The 13730-nt window shown below is 38.8% G+C and overlaps 1 protein-coding gene across 14 annotated transcripts in view; it reads left to right on the forward strand.

Annotated features, from left to right (window-relative positions):
• The window catches only part of SETD5 (SET domain containing 5), a 79793-nt gene that overhangs the window by 43493 nt on the left and 22570 nt on the right, over positions 1 to 13730 (forward strand). For 9 of the 14 annotated variants that reach the window (XM_061197179.1, XM_061197180.1, XM_061197181.1 and 6 more), the window contains 10 exons: positions 612 to 650; positions 3951 to 4193; positions 4761 to 4909; positions 5295 to 5412; positions 6528 to 6637; positions 7550 to 7799; positions 8172 to 8255; positions 9002 to 9259; positions 9951 to 10271; positions 10690 to 10932. In XM_061197179.1, coding sequence (XP_061053162.1) covers positions 612 to 650; positions 3951 to 4193; positions 4761 to 4909; positions 5295 to 5412; positions 6528 to 6637; positions 7550 to 7799; positions 8172 to 8255; positions 9002 to 9259; positions 9951 to 10271; positions 10690 to 10932 — 1815 coding nt within the window. The remainder of the gene's footprint in view (positions 1 to 611; positions 651 to 3950; positions 4194 to 4760; positions 4910 to 5294; positions 5413 to 6527; positions 6638 to 7549; positions 7800 to 8171; positions 8256 to 9001; positions 9260 to 9950; positions 10272 to 10689; positions 10933 to 13730) is intronic. The other 5 variants (XM_061197187.1, XM_061197189.1, XM_061197183.1 and 2 more) reach the window with 1 other exon arrangement.

Here is a 13730-nt window from a genome sequence, read left to right on the forward strand (position 1 = left end):
CCCCAAAACCCAGTCTGAAATTCTTGTCCTGGTACATGCCCACTTCATGTCGTTGGTTGATTGTTTTTCCCTTGTTTCAAAAAATTCAGGAAACATCTCTTGAATGGTCTAGGCTTACTCAGTGTTGTGGTCACTTTCCTGTATTCTCAACTAAAAAGTCTCCAGAAGAAATCTCTTCTGTTTTGTGTTCTTTCTTCCCCATCACGGCAACTTTGTTGCTCCTAGGTGACTTGCCCACCCCTTGTTAAGGGGATTGGTCTTTGTTTCCTTCTTAATTTCAGAACTGGTAAATCTGCAGCCTTACTTAACATTTTTATTTACTTTTTCTTTTAGTGTCAGGGGTGCATATAGGATTTAAGTGATGCATGCTCTTCCCTGTTTATTACCTAATTCCGCAATGGAAAGTATTGGAATTAGCCTCAGAGTTCACTGGCCATGTGCTACCCCTATTCTTGATAATAGTGTGGGGAATTCCATTGTATTTGTTACCTAGGGTAAAGGGGACAGACTAGAACACTAGTTGTTGCCTTAGTTTTAGTCTCAGATAGGTATAACTGTCATTCTTGGTACCAAGTTTTGTTTTGTTCTACTTGTTTTCCTCTTTGGGATAGGCATTTCGAGAGGGATCCCGGAAGTCCTTGCGGATGAAGGTAAGGGGTATTCTTCCCTGATGCTGTGTTTTACTTCACTGTGATCTTGCATTTTGGTCAGCTTCTTTCCTGACATTGATGGTCTGGGAATCTTGGACCCTGCTTTTCGTTAGTTTGTAATTGTTGCCATTCAGTTTTCATAGAGCCTTTCTGCAAAGTAGATTTTCTTGGCCATTTTCTGAAATATTTTCCCTTTCTGTAATTAGCCTTCATTTATTGGTTTTTCATTAGCTGCTTCTCTCGGGGTGGGGGTAAGTGACATTTTGCCAAACAAAATGAGGCTGTTGTTTTCCATCATTGTGATTGGCCTCCACCTCAGGAGTGAGGATTTTCTGGTGATAGAGGATCTCTTGTGCACCCGCCCTAGCACCATGTAGGCTTTAATCACCAGTTGGAAGGATAAATTTCATCAGTAGGAAGGTAGTAGTTTTGATAAGAATTATTCTTACTGGAATTACTTACTTTTGAGCTGTTTTCTCCTGGCATGTCTGTTTGGTATAGAAGACTCGGGTGTTGCTAGTGTGCTTCTTTTCTTCAATTATCAAATAAAAGAGCTTATGAGGCATGATTTCGGGTAGTGGTTGGAGAATAGAGCAATTATGTGCAATGGTTTAAAGGGACTTTCAGTTACTAGGTGATAAGGAAAGAGTTTGCCCAAAGGAGATTTGAATATATGGTCTGGTATCTTCCTTTACCTATGTGTGTATATAGAAGGACAGCATACCTCCCAAACCATTACTTAATGGCTTCCAAGCATTTAATTAGAATTAAGGTTGAGTTTAATTCCATAAGTATACTTATGCCTAAATGTGTAACTGATATAAAAGCAGGATCTTTCCTGTTGACCGTTCTGTGGTAAACATTAAACTCTTTTAGTGAGGATAAGCTTTCTTAGGATTTATGCATGCACGCGCACACACACACACACACACACACATGGAACACCAATATGACTCATGTTAAAAAGATCTCAGGTAGCACTTTATATAAAATTAGAAGGCCTCACCTTGCATATACCCATAAACAGATTTGTACATATTTGTAAAAGAGATGGGAGACAACTTAAGAGCCCAAGACCATCAGAATCCTGGGATGTCTTGGAACACAATTACTGTTTCTTTGTTAGATCTATCTCCTGCAAGGAGACAATTGCTTAGAGGGGACCTTCAATAGATTTAAGGGGCAGACGTAACCCCTGATCCCAGGTGTTAAGGCCTTTTCTCTTTTATCAGCTAACTATTGTAACTTGCCTCCAGAGGTTTGAAACCTTTTGAAAGCAGTTGACTGGCTCTCTCGGAAAACTACATGTAAACCCCAAATATTGCTTGCAGTTTTGAGATGTTGACAGATAGCCCCGTAAGCATGTTAAAATTTAGATAATTAAAAAGTACTAGTTGGTTTATTTTGATTCTCATATCAGAATTCTAAACTGAGTTATAAATTTTGTACTCAGAATTAATTGTTAGTAAGAACTACACCAAACATCTGAGTGGGAACAATACCGTAAGAATGAGAAGAACCTATCATTTGGCTTTTTAACCCCAAAGTTGAATTTCCCTACTAGAGACTGCTCTAAACCAGGGTTTCTCAACCTCGACACTGTTGACATTTTGAACCAAATAATTCTTCGTAGGGATCAGGGCTGTCTTTTGCATTACAGTCGGCTGTGTAGCAGCATCCCTAGCATTTACCTGCTGGGTGCCAATAACACACACACCCAGGTGTATTTATCAGAAATGACTTCAGGTATTACTAAATGTCTCCTTGGTGGCAAAATCCCCTCTGGTTGAGAACCACTGCTCTACACCCACTGAGATGGGGTCTCCAGTACCCGGAAGAATGGGATAGCAGAGTAGACAGAGTTATATTAGTGAACAATAGCTAAAACTATGGCAAAGTCTTCCAGTATACATTGTTTAACAAGTCATAAGTTCAGTGATCACTACTGGATGCTTAAACCTGGGAATACTATTTGGGCACCCCTAATCCCCAGTCTTATAAACACCCTTAAGCCTCAACTTTTGTACTTTTCTTTTGCTCAGCTGCTACTGACACTTCAAGCTGGTGATAGTCTGTTCTCAGTGTGTTAGCCTTAGGTGTTTGTTAGATCCCTTTGTTTATTGTTCATTCTTTTGGACTGTAGTGACAAATGTGGAAAACAGTGGTGTTAACTTTTTCCTTTGATTTCCCTGTTCCTTGGGGGAAGGATGGTAGACAATAGTCAATCAAAACTAGTGACACAGAAGCGAAAGAAAGTAATTGTTATAATGGGTATAAATGTTTTCTCTGTCATTCGTGGAAACTATATTTAATTTTTTTATACCTGTTTTTGCAAGCTTAGAGTCGACATGGATTTGCAGGTAGCTTTGGTACTATAGTGTCTTTTCCTTCTAGTTGTCACTAGTGTGACATCATCACACATGTTTGTTTTGTTTTCTGACGACACCTTAAGTCCTGAACACCATGGAGGAGAACATGTATCAGAGTTCAGCTGTGTCTCTATAGCACAAGCACATATAAAACTGTTTAGGATGATATTGGTGAGATGTAATAATCTTTCCTCAGTACTGTACTGTGATAGAGGGCAGCGGTTTTCCGAGAGAGGTATAGCACAGTATCTCTCAGCATTTCCTACACTGCCCCTACCAACGCGCCTCCACCCACCTCACCTCTTCAGAGGGTGGCTGTTTTAAAATGTCAAAAGTAGAGTGCTAGAAAGATATACTCCAAATGATAGCTTTTGGGAGGCAAGAGTATGAGTTACTTATTTGTTTATTTGGGTCACATGTATTTTTAGAATGAACATGTATTAATTGTATATTAAAAATAATAAGTCACACAAAAACATTCTCCTGGATGCTAGTAAAACTACCAATTTGAGATGGCACGCTGTGGTTTGATAAGTATTGAAATTTAAGCAATGTGGATATTTTGAGGTATCTCTATTCATTTTTATGAAGATTTTCTTACGAACTTGACGTCATTCTTCTGATAAGTTTGAGTTTTATGACTTAAAAATGGTCATAAAATCACAGTGATGGGATGGAATTGCAATCCAGATTAATTTCTCACTTTATAAATGAGGAAGCTGAACCTCACAGCTCATTGGTAATGAAACCATGATAGAAGCCAGATCCTGACTCCCAGGCCATTACTCTTATGCCACACCAACTGCCAAGTGAAAACTAATCTTCTCTGGGTATTCAGCCTGCCCTACCCCCACCCCCACCCACCCACCCACCCACCCACCCCCGCCCTTTTATGGACTCTCCTAACCTACTTGACCTTTGTTCTCTACAGAATTCTCCTTCTGAAGCACAAAATTTAGATGAGAATACAACTGAGGGATGGGAAAATCGGATAAGACTATGGACTGATCAGTATGAAGAAGCCTTCACTAATCAGTACAGTGCAGATGTACAGAACGCCCTTGAACAACATCTACATTCTAGCAAGGAATTTGTGGGCAAACCTGCTATTTTAGACACTATTAATAAGACTGAATTGGCCTGTAATAATACAGTTATTGGTTCCCAAATGCAGGTAAGGATCAAAGGGTTAAAGACTCCTTAAGTAGTTGAGATTTTAAGAACCCAGGAAAAGGACATATTTTGGAATTACTGTTTCTTTCAAATGGCCTTAGAATAACAAATTAGCCAGCTATTGAGCATCTTTAACTAAAAGCAAGTTACAGTAACTGGAAACTGTTCGGGTACATATTTTTAAACTACATATCTTTATTAATTAAAAATAGATAAATTAGGGTAGGAAATTTTATACAGCCTCAGTAGGAATTATTAAGATTAATAGAAACCTAAGCTCTTACATTACACATAGAGCCACTAAAATTTTAATCATATATTTTTCTTAGATTTTTTTTTTTTCTCTTGTCTTTGAGGATTGGGGGGGGTGGCAGGTTCACTAGATGGAGCCTGTTTCCTAGAAATACTAAGGTTTTATCATATTTTAAAATGTCTGATCATCGAGCTAAATAACATATACAAATAAAACCTAAAAATATTGGTGCCTTTTCCTCAATTAAGAAATATTTTAAATGTCTGCTAAGCTGCTGTTGATATTATCTAATGTTAATACTCTGGTTTTATTCAGCTCCAGTTGGGAAGAGTCACTCGTGTTCAGAAGCACCGGAAGATCCTGAGGGCTGCAAGAGATTTGGCTTTGGACACTCTTATAATAGAGTATCGAGGCAAAGTCATGTTACGGCAGCAATTTGAGGTCAATGGGCATTTCTTCAAAAAGTAAGAGCATCATTCATTGAGTAGTAAGGGCTAAAGTGGGCCTGGCTGAGCATATGGCTGTAAAAACCATCCTGGTTGATGGGATGCTCTTGGGGGAAAAGATTACAGCTCAAATAAGCTCACGCCTCTCTGCTATTTGTAGAGAAGTGCAAATAAACCTGCAAATTGTTTAACATATAAAGTGGTGATGACTCCTTTCCAAGCGAAGCATTCCTTGCTTTGTGCTTATTCTTTAATCAGAAGCAGACAAGCATGTGATGTTTTCCAAGTGTAGGCGTTGCAAAGGACTACTGCTTCTTCTGTCAGCATATGCTTCATATTTGAAATCATGGGGTGGCCTTTTTATTTGTATTGAGAATTACAGGAATTTTAATTATATCCCTAGACCATACCCCTTTGTGCTCTTCTACTCAAAATTCAATGGTGTAGAGATGTGTGTGGATGCACGTACTTTCGGTAATGATGCTCGGTTCATCAGAAGATCATGTACACCAAATGCAGAGGTAAGATTTCTGTAGCAATTTCTCTTTGAATGGAACCACCAAAAGGACAAGTCAACTGAAGAAGCAGTCTGAAAACTTCACCCAGATTAAGGTCTGTAGATAATGGTTATGACCTTTCGTTGTAAGAGATGAAAAACAAAAGTAATGATGCATTTATTCTAACAAGATGGGGGCAAGGAATGGATTTTCTTTAGAGAAGGCAGAAATGGGAAAAAGCATGTTAGCATTTGCTAAAGAGAAGGAGCTAGACTGGATAAGAAGTCAATGAGGTTATATTAAAGAATTGCCATATAAAAGATTTTATCATTGGGCCAAAACGAAGGTGTGTGGTTGCAGTTTTTTAGATTTTAGCTAATAGGGTTGTGAGAGAGATTCTAGACATTTCTAAAGTTTAATATTTGGTGCATAATGAGTGCAACCACATCAGATGCAGCAAGAAAATCCACAGAGCTTTTCTTACAGACTAAGGAATTTTAATTTTCTGGTGCAACTGAAAACAGCTTTAAGATGTAGAGCAGGGACTTCCTGGTGACACAGTGGTTAAGAATCCGCCTGCCAATGCAGGGGATACAGGTTCAAGCCCTGGTCTGGGAAGATCCCACATGTCACGGAGCCATTAAGCCCGTGTGCCACAACTACTGAGCCTGCGCTCTAGAGCCCACGAGCTACAATTACTGAGCCCTTGTGCCACAACTACTGAAGCCTGCGTGCCTAGAGCCCGCGCTCTGCAACAAGAGAAGTCACTGCAGTGAAAGCCCCGCGCACCGCAACAAAGAGTAGCCCCCGCTTGCCACAACTAGAGAAAACCCACACGCAGAAACGAGGACCTAATGCAGCCAAAAATAAATATAAATAAATAGATTTATTTAAAAAAAAAAAAAAAAAGATGTAGAGCAGACCCTGATTGCTAACATCTCAAGATTTCTTCATTTATTTCAAGAAATATCATAAATTTTCAATTACTATATGATAGTTTCAAATGAAATGATGGAGTTAAATGACAGATTACCATAACTCTAAGTGAGGAGATATCATTTTGGTAAAAGGTTTTTTCCCTCTTATGGAGAGTTCCTGGTCTTTTTGATAAATCATAACCATAAGCCTTGTTCACACAGGTGCGACACATGATTGCAGATGGGATGATTCACCTCTGTATCTATGCTGTGTCTGCCATCACCAAGGATGCTGAGGTCACCATAGCATTTGACTATGAGTACAGTAACTGGTAAGATTTCCACAACCTTTCCTAACATGAATTGCTTGTCTTACAGATTAAGCTATTCTGTTCAGTCTGCTTTTGTGCCTTGCCATTTGCTTCTTTTTTTAAACCTAATCTTTCCATGAGTAATGCATTTTCTGCCTAGAAATTGTGGAGGGAAAGACAGACTGAGGGTGTTTTTTTAAGAGACACAGCTACATAGTGTTATACTGCTTACCAGTCTTCTCACCAAGGGTGTTTTGGCCTATGCCTCTATGTAGCAAGAATAACAAAAAGTGTTTGTATGAAACACTTGTAGAAATTGCAGTAGCATCTATTGTTATGCACACAGCACTTGTACCAGGGATCATATAGAATGAGAATTTAAAGCTTTGCTCCATCCACTCAAGTCATGTAATGTAGCTGTATATGGCAATGCAGAAAAACAGATGGCAAGTCATAGGTGATTATGTGATGGGCTTTGTAAAATGGATGCTTTTTCTCCCTTGGTCCTTTCAGGCAAAAAGGGGTTATGTGGCAATTGATGTTTGGGCACAGGTGCAAGAAGAAAAGGTATTAATAATAAGTAGGGAATCAGTAGGTAAAAGTGAGGACATGGTGAAGGTAGACACAAGATAAGTACGGCCACTGCAGAGTCTGTCACTGATTCATTGCCCACTAAATAGCGTAGACAGTTGGGAGAATTGAATTTAGTGGGGACTTCATTTCCTTTCCACTGACCATGTATAGGGGAAGAGTTGGGGTTATATAGAGAAACACAGAATATTGAAAGTATTTATAGGACTTTCTTAATGACTATTTACCTTGTTCAAAGATGAAACTAGAGGAAATTACTAATATTTCAAAAGAATGAATGGATAATATAACTGATATTCAAGGGTACTGAAACAGGCACTTTTGGTTGTTTCTTTGGAGCAGTAATTACAAAGTGGACTGTGCATGTCACAAGGGGAACCGGAATTGCCCTATACAGAAAAGGAATCCCAGTGCTGCAGAGCCGCCACTTCCACCTCCCCCAAGCCTGCCCACCATCGGAGCAGAGACAAGACGCAGAAAAGCACGACGGAAAGAGCTAGAGATGGAGCAGCAGAGTGAGGCTCCAGAAGAGGACAACAACCAGCAACCAGAGCAGATTCCCGAGAAAGTGATTGTATCCACTGACCATGAGGTAATCTCCCCTGGTCAGAGGATGTTGCTTTGGTGTTGATCCTCTTCAGATGAAGAGGATCCCAGGTTGCCACATGTTGTTTTATGTAGGGAATCTATATTAACACTTAATAACCTTCATATCATGGTGGGTGTGCTTTCATTCATTATCTTTTTATTATTTTTTACAATGTCAAGAACATCCATTCAGGTGCTTATCAGGTTTCAGTCCACTGAATGAGATTTATCATCTGTGTTTACCATGTGGCCCCACATGAGTAACACTATAAAGCACTAGAAATTGTTTCTAGAGTTTTAAGCTACCAGCAAAAAAACAGGGATTGGTTTTTCTTAGAGCTTAAGAATACAGCTGAATATTTCCTCTGTCTTAAAGGGAATAGACAATCCAGAAGAAAAAGCAGAAGAAGAGAAAGAAGAGATTACAGATGACCAGGAGAACCCAGCTCATAGCAAGAGGGTGAGTACCTTCTAACGTCTTTTTGTTCCTGCTGACTCATGTTACCTATAGCATGTAAACTCCTTCTCTTCTGAATTTATATCATCTCATTTCTTCAGTAATTTACTATGCCATCACCTCTGGGTCACAGTGTGGGCTTTTTCTATAAAGTAGATTTTATTATGATTTTTTACACAGACACACACACGTAGTTCTCTAGTGACTATTATCAGATGATGGTTTTAAGAGGTTTCTTACTAACAGTCTGATTTCCAAAAAACTGTCTTAATGGAACAAAATATCCTTAGGCTACTTACTCTAACTTAGCAATTTCCTAAGTTTGTGTAGATTTTGACATTTGAAAAACAAACAAAGCCTTCAGTCATATGGATTCAGTCATGACTGAAATCAGTCATGTTTATTTCTGTCCCTGAGAAGCTGTTTAAGAAAATCTGCTTGACTTTTTTTTTTTTTGAACTCTGCAGAGAAAAATTGGTTTTGATGGCTATATTTCTTTTGTATTAAAAAGTTTCAAAATAGCTGACCCTTTTTGAAAAGCTTGGGTTTGACCTTGCCTTTCTTTACAACTCTTTGCAACATTTAAGATGAAACATTTTTAGTTTTTATCTTATGTTCTCAAAGATATATGTATTATCTTATTAGTATTTTCTATAAATGTCTATCAATTTCCCTTAATAATACTTCTGAAAAGCTGTTCCCTTCCCCTGGTTGAGGCTTCCTTCTATACCAATGTTATTTCTTTCTAGACCCGGGAAGATAGGAAGGTTGAAGCCATCTTGCATGCTTTTGAAAACTTAGAGAAAAGAAAGAAGCGGCGGGATCAGCCCTTGGAACAGAGCAACTCTGACATAGAGATTACTACCACCACCTCAGAGACTCCTGTGGGAGAGGAGACAAAAACTGAAGCCCCTGAATCTGAAGTTAGCAACCCTGCTTCAAACATTGCCATCCCAAGCAACCCACAGAGTGTTGGAGTGAACACCCGGAGGTCTTCCCAAGCAGGGGTAAGATGAAAAGACTCCAGGTCTTAGATAGTCTTTCTTTTGCTAATATCAGTTACCTATCTTTTGGAATGGTTAGTATCAGCATTTTCAGCTTTGCCTTATTTTGCAATAAGTGAGGCTATTTTCAGTCAGCTGATTCGTGGGATTCAAGGAGACAGAACTTGAATGACTAGATACTCTCAGACTAAAATGGGACTTTCTACAATTTCTGCCAGATATTGTTGGTGGTGAGTTCATAAAAATCATGTGGTTTCTCTTTGGCTCTCTGTGTAGCACTGTCATGTACCTGACCTTTCATAGGATTCTCAGAATTAATTCTTCATTCCTTTTCCTACCTTAGCCATGGATTCTAAGCCTTAAGCTAAAACCTCAGTATCTGGGGAAAGAGACAAAGGAAGAATTACGTTCCCTGCTAAGAACCTAAAATTAGGTGGCTACTTTCAGCTGACTTTAGACCTATTTTATAAATACGTATTAGAAAAAGAAATAACTAACTGAGACATCTTCCTGTAGCCTTTTTAGCTGATTTAAATGTATAAATTTTATAAGGATTGCATTTGAAATTAATGTTTTTAAACGCTCACTTTTTTCACCAGTAAACATTCAGAATGCTTAAAGTGAATAGGAAACTGGATAGAATGTTTGCTGATAAGAAATTTCTGGTAAGCAGTTAACTTTGCTGTTGTTATAGGATGTTGCTGCCGAAAAACCAGTCCCCAAACCACCTCCAGCAAAGCCTTCTAGGCCCCGACCGAAGAGTCGAATTTCTCGGTACCGGACCAGTTCAGCCCAAAGACTAAAACGTCAAAAGCAGGCCATTGCACAGCAGGCAGAGTTATCACAAGCTGCCTTGGAAGAGGGGGGAAATAACAGCTCAGTAACTCCTACTGAAGCTGGAAATGTAGACAGTTCAGGAGAAAACAGGCAATTAACAGGGTCTGACCCAACTGTGGTATCAGTTACTGGATCCCATGTCAACCGTGCTGCATCTAAATACCCCAAAACCAAAAAGGTAAGTTACAAGTACATCTTCATAAGTGTAGTCTGCCAAAATCTGTGGCTTAGTAAAGTGAAAGGACCTGTAATCCACAGGGGAAAAAAAAATAATAATAATCTAAGAATTATTAGATTGAAAGTTTTAGATAAAATGCTTAGACACATAGGGCTGAGGTCATCCTGCTACCTTACTTTTGTTCCCATAATTTTTAGGCAGAGTTTAAATTGCTGATAGCTGAAATCATTCCTTCCATAGTGGTCAAGGAGAGGGTGAAAGAAGATACCCTTGTGCTCTGAATGTGCGATTCATACTCTCTGCAGCTGCTATATCTACCTCTGTCTAGTTTCTAGATGAGGTTTGTGTTTGTGAGCTACACTGCTGCCTCTGGCTTTTGCATCTGCAGCATCAACTGATGGTCTCTTTTTTAACTTAGTATCTAGTTACAGAGTGGTTGAATGACAAAGCAGAGAAGCAAGAGTGCCCTGTTGAGTGCCCTTTACGTATCACCACGGACCCAACTGTACTGGCAACGACCCTGAACATGTTACCCGGTCTTATCCATTCCCCGTTAATTTGCACCACCCCCAAACACTACATTCGCTTTGGCTCACCCTTTATCCCTGAGAGGCGTCGAAGGCCGCTTCTGCCTGATGGCACGTTCAGCTCCTGTAAAAAGGTATGTATGTGTTTACGCGGCTTTTTCTTTTAAACTAGGATTCCAGTACTGGTGACATATCTAACACATTCTCTAGACAGCCACACTCTGCCCGTATGAGTTTATAATGAGTTAGTTGTTCAACCACAAATACTGACGCATCAAGAGTCAGTGAGACTAAGGTGGGATGTATACTACATTTTTGGTGCTCAGTTTGTGAGTATTCACTGTTGTCTTTTCTGAGAGCCCTTGAGGTTACTGAGTTGAGAGCACATAGCAGTTGGTGACTGGGTAGGGAGGGGTGTTCTGTGTGTGCTCTTGTGATATTGGTTAACATGTCCATTTGTGATTATTGTGTGAGATTGGGCCCCAGGCACTCTAGCGCACTGTTGCACAAGTTAAAGAATGATTGAATTGTGTTTTGGATTAATTCAATCACTGTTATCATTTGACTGAGAGTAGAGGAAAAGTCCTGTTTACAATTGGCATAATTCCTGTTCCTTGATCAAATGACAAGTTGGACTGTTTATTCCCTAGTGATTATGGAACCCACTATAAAATTTTCTCTCTCTCTCTCTCTCTCTCTCTCTCTGCCTCTCTCTCGCTCTTCTCTAGTTATATATTGTTTTTGGATCTAGTGACAGTAGTATTTGACGGTTGTTTGTTTTTGGAATGCTCTTTCTTAATTCCCAGAAGCCCTACATATTTTCCAAAGGTGTCTCTCAAGAATAGATCACTCCCTCAGACCTATAATGTCATTTTCGTGTTTCTAGAAGTATAGGACACCCTTTCATTTGGTCTTTCTTTGAGGTAGAGTCTGTTCCCTGGAACACCCTTTTCTCTTATCCTCAGATCTGGATTCAGGCTGCCTTCCTCAGTGTCTGCCATTGCCCTCCTCCACTGGCATCACGTACATGAGGATGCTGCATATAGATTATTTGATGTGATGAAGTCTCCAACTCCAGGCAGGTCTTCCCTGACTCCTCCAAACTTAAAGCTTTTCTCTTTTCCCAAAGAGCAGATACTATTTCTTGGGGGGAGGGGGCATAAAAGATGAGCCAAAGTGGTGTGGGATATGGAGGGGAGGAGGGCAACAGGGATCTGCACACAAAGGAAGGGTACTACCACTGAATGAGCAGCATACACTGAAGAAAGTCTTTTCCTAATCTTACCTAAGTGTTTGAGTCACTTACTGGTTTATTTAGGGGAAATTACCAAGTAGATCAACTCCTAAAGAGAAATTTGACCATGAGATCTTTGCCAGAAGGGTTTGTGGATGATGGACTAACATAACTTCCAGGTGTCAGAAGTGAAAACAGTGACAACTTTCTTAAGGAAATAAGACTAGAAATTTGCCTAAGTGATAAAGGAAGGTTGGGTCTCTGGGGATCTTTTATTATACCAAATTACTTATCCTGGATCTTAGAAATTATCTGAGAAGGAAAAAAAAGTATTTGCCATTTAATGACCATTATGATTAACCTAATTCTGTAATAATTGGAGAAGGGCATTAACTGTGGTATGGCATGCAAAACTAATCTTCCTGTTACATTTAGCTCAGTCCCTCATTAAGAGTAACAGCTCAGAATCTTTAACTACATTTTCAGAGTAGTATTGAACAATTAGAGAAGCTGTAAATATGGTCTTTAGTTTGGAGGAACAAGTCAAGAGATGGCTTAATATATATGTGAAATAAACTTTTTCCTTTTGTTCTGTCTTTGGCTAGACACAGTACTAGATTTCCTAGGATGTTAACTACTGAAGCATCTTATCAAGTCAGATAATAGAATTTCTTATTTTGATCCTTTAAGAAGGGTAAACAATTATTAATACAGAGTAGTAGTGAAGTCTGAATTGTAAATAGTACGGACTAGCCTCTTAAAATACCGCCTTGATCATTGTGATGCTGGGTTATAATCTTTCTATTCCCATCTTGCTTTTTTCCAAGTAGCAGGGTTCTGTGAAAATCAAAAACGTGTAGAAATATGACTTCAAATCTGATAGAAAATCCATTTCTTAGAGCTCTTTTTACCTGGTTATGGTTTAGGACTTATATCTGTATCTCATCTTTGTGTCTCCATTGGCAACAGTTAGAAATCCCACTTAACTCATGTCCGTGTTATATTCTCCACATGTATTTGACCATCCTTAGTCTTGTTTTATACAGGCTCTGCTCAGGCACTTTTATCTGTTTGTGTCATATTGGTCTTTCGGAAGAGTTCAGGCTATGTATGCTGACTTATATATCAAATTATCTTACTTAAATTGGGTCTTTTAAAATTAAGTTTTAATCACAGATTTAATAGTTGCTGTTAATGTATCAAGATTATATTACACAACAGGACTGCAACTTTTTATGGGACAAAATTAATGAAATTGGGTCTTATATAGAAATTGAACTCAGCTTTATCCTAGATGGGGAAGGAGAAGATTTTTTAGATTGGTTAGAAAGTACTCACATAGTACAGGACCTAAGAAGATTTCCATGATAAAACAAAATTGTAATAAATTTCTGAAAATCCCTCAGAGAAGGATATAATTTAAACAGGTAGATGAGAACAACCGTCCTCCATGGGATTAGTTAGAACAGTGTACATTCTTAATAGGCTTATTCTTTCATATCTGATTAAAGGAGGTAAAAGCTTCATAAGTTTAAAACAGTATAAAGCTGCATGTGTATATTTGCACCCAGATTCTTAGAGTATTTGGCAGAATGTTTTATGATGTCTCTGTAGTTTCTAAATTAAATCGATTCACAGTTCTTAACTAGCATGTTATGGCATGTCTTTTGTTGGATTTTACTTCACTTGTTACGTTAG

The sequence above is a fragment of the Eubalaena glacialis genome, chromosome 7 (genome assembly GCF_028564815.1).
Source record: "Eubalaena glacialis isolate mEubGla1 chromosome 7, mEubGla1.1.hap2.+ XY, whole genome shotgun sequence".
NCBI classification, from domain to species: Eukaryota; Metazoa; Chordata; class Mammalia; order Artiodactyla; family Balaenidae; genus Eubalaena; species Eubalaena glacialis.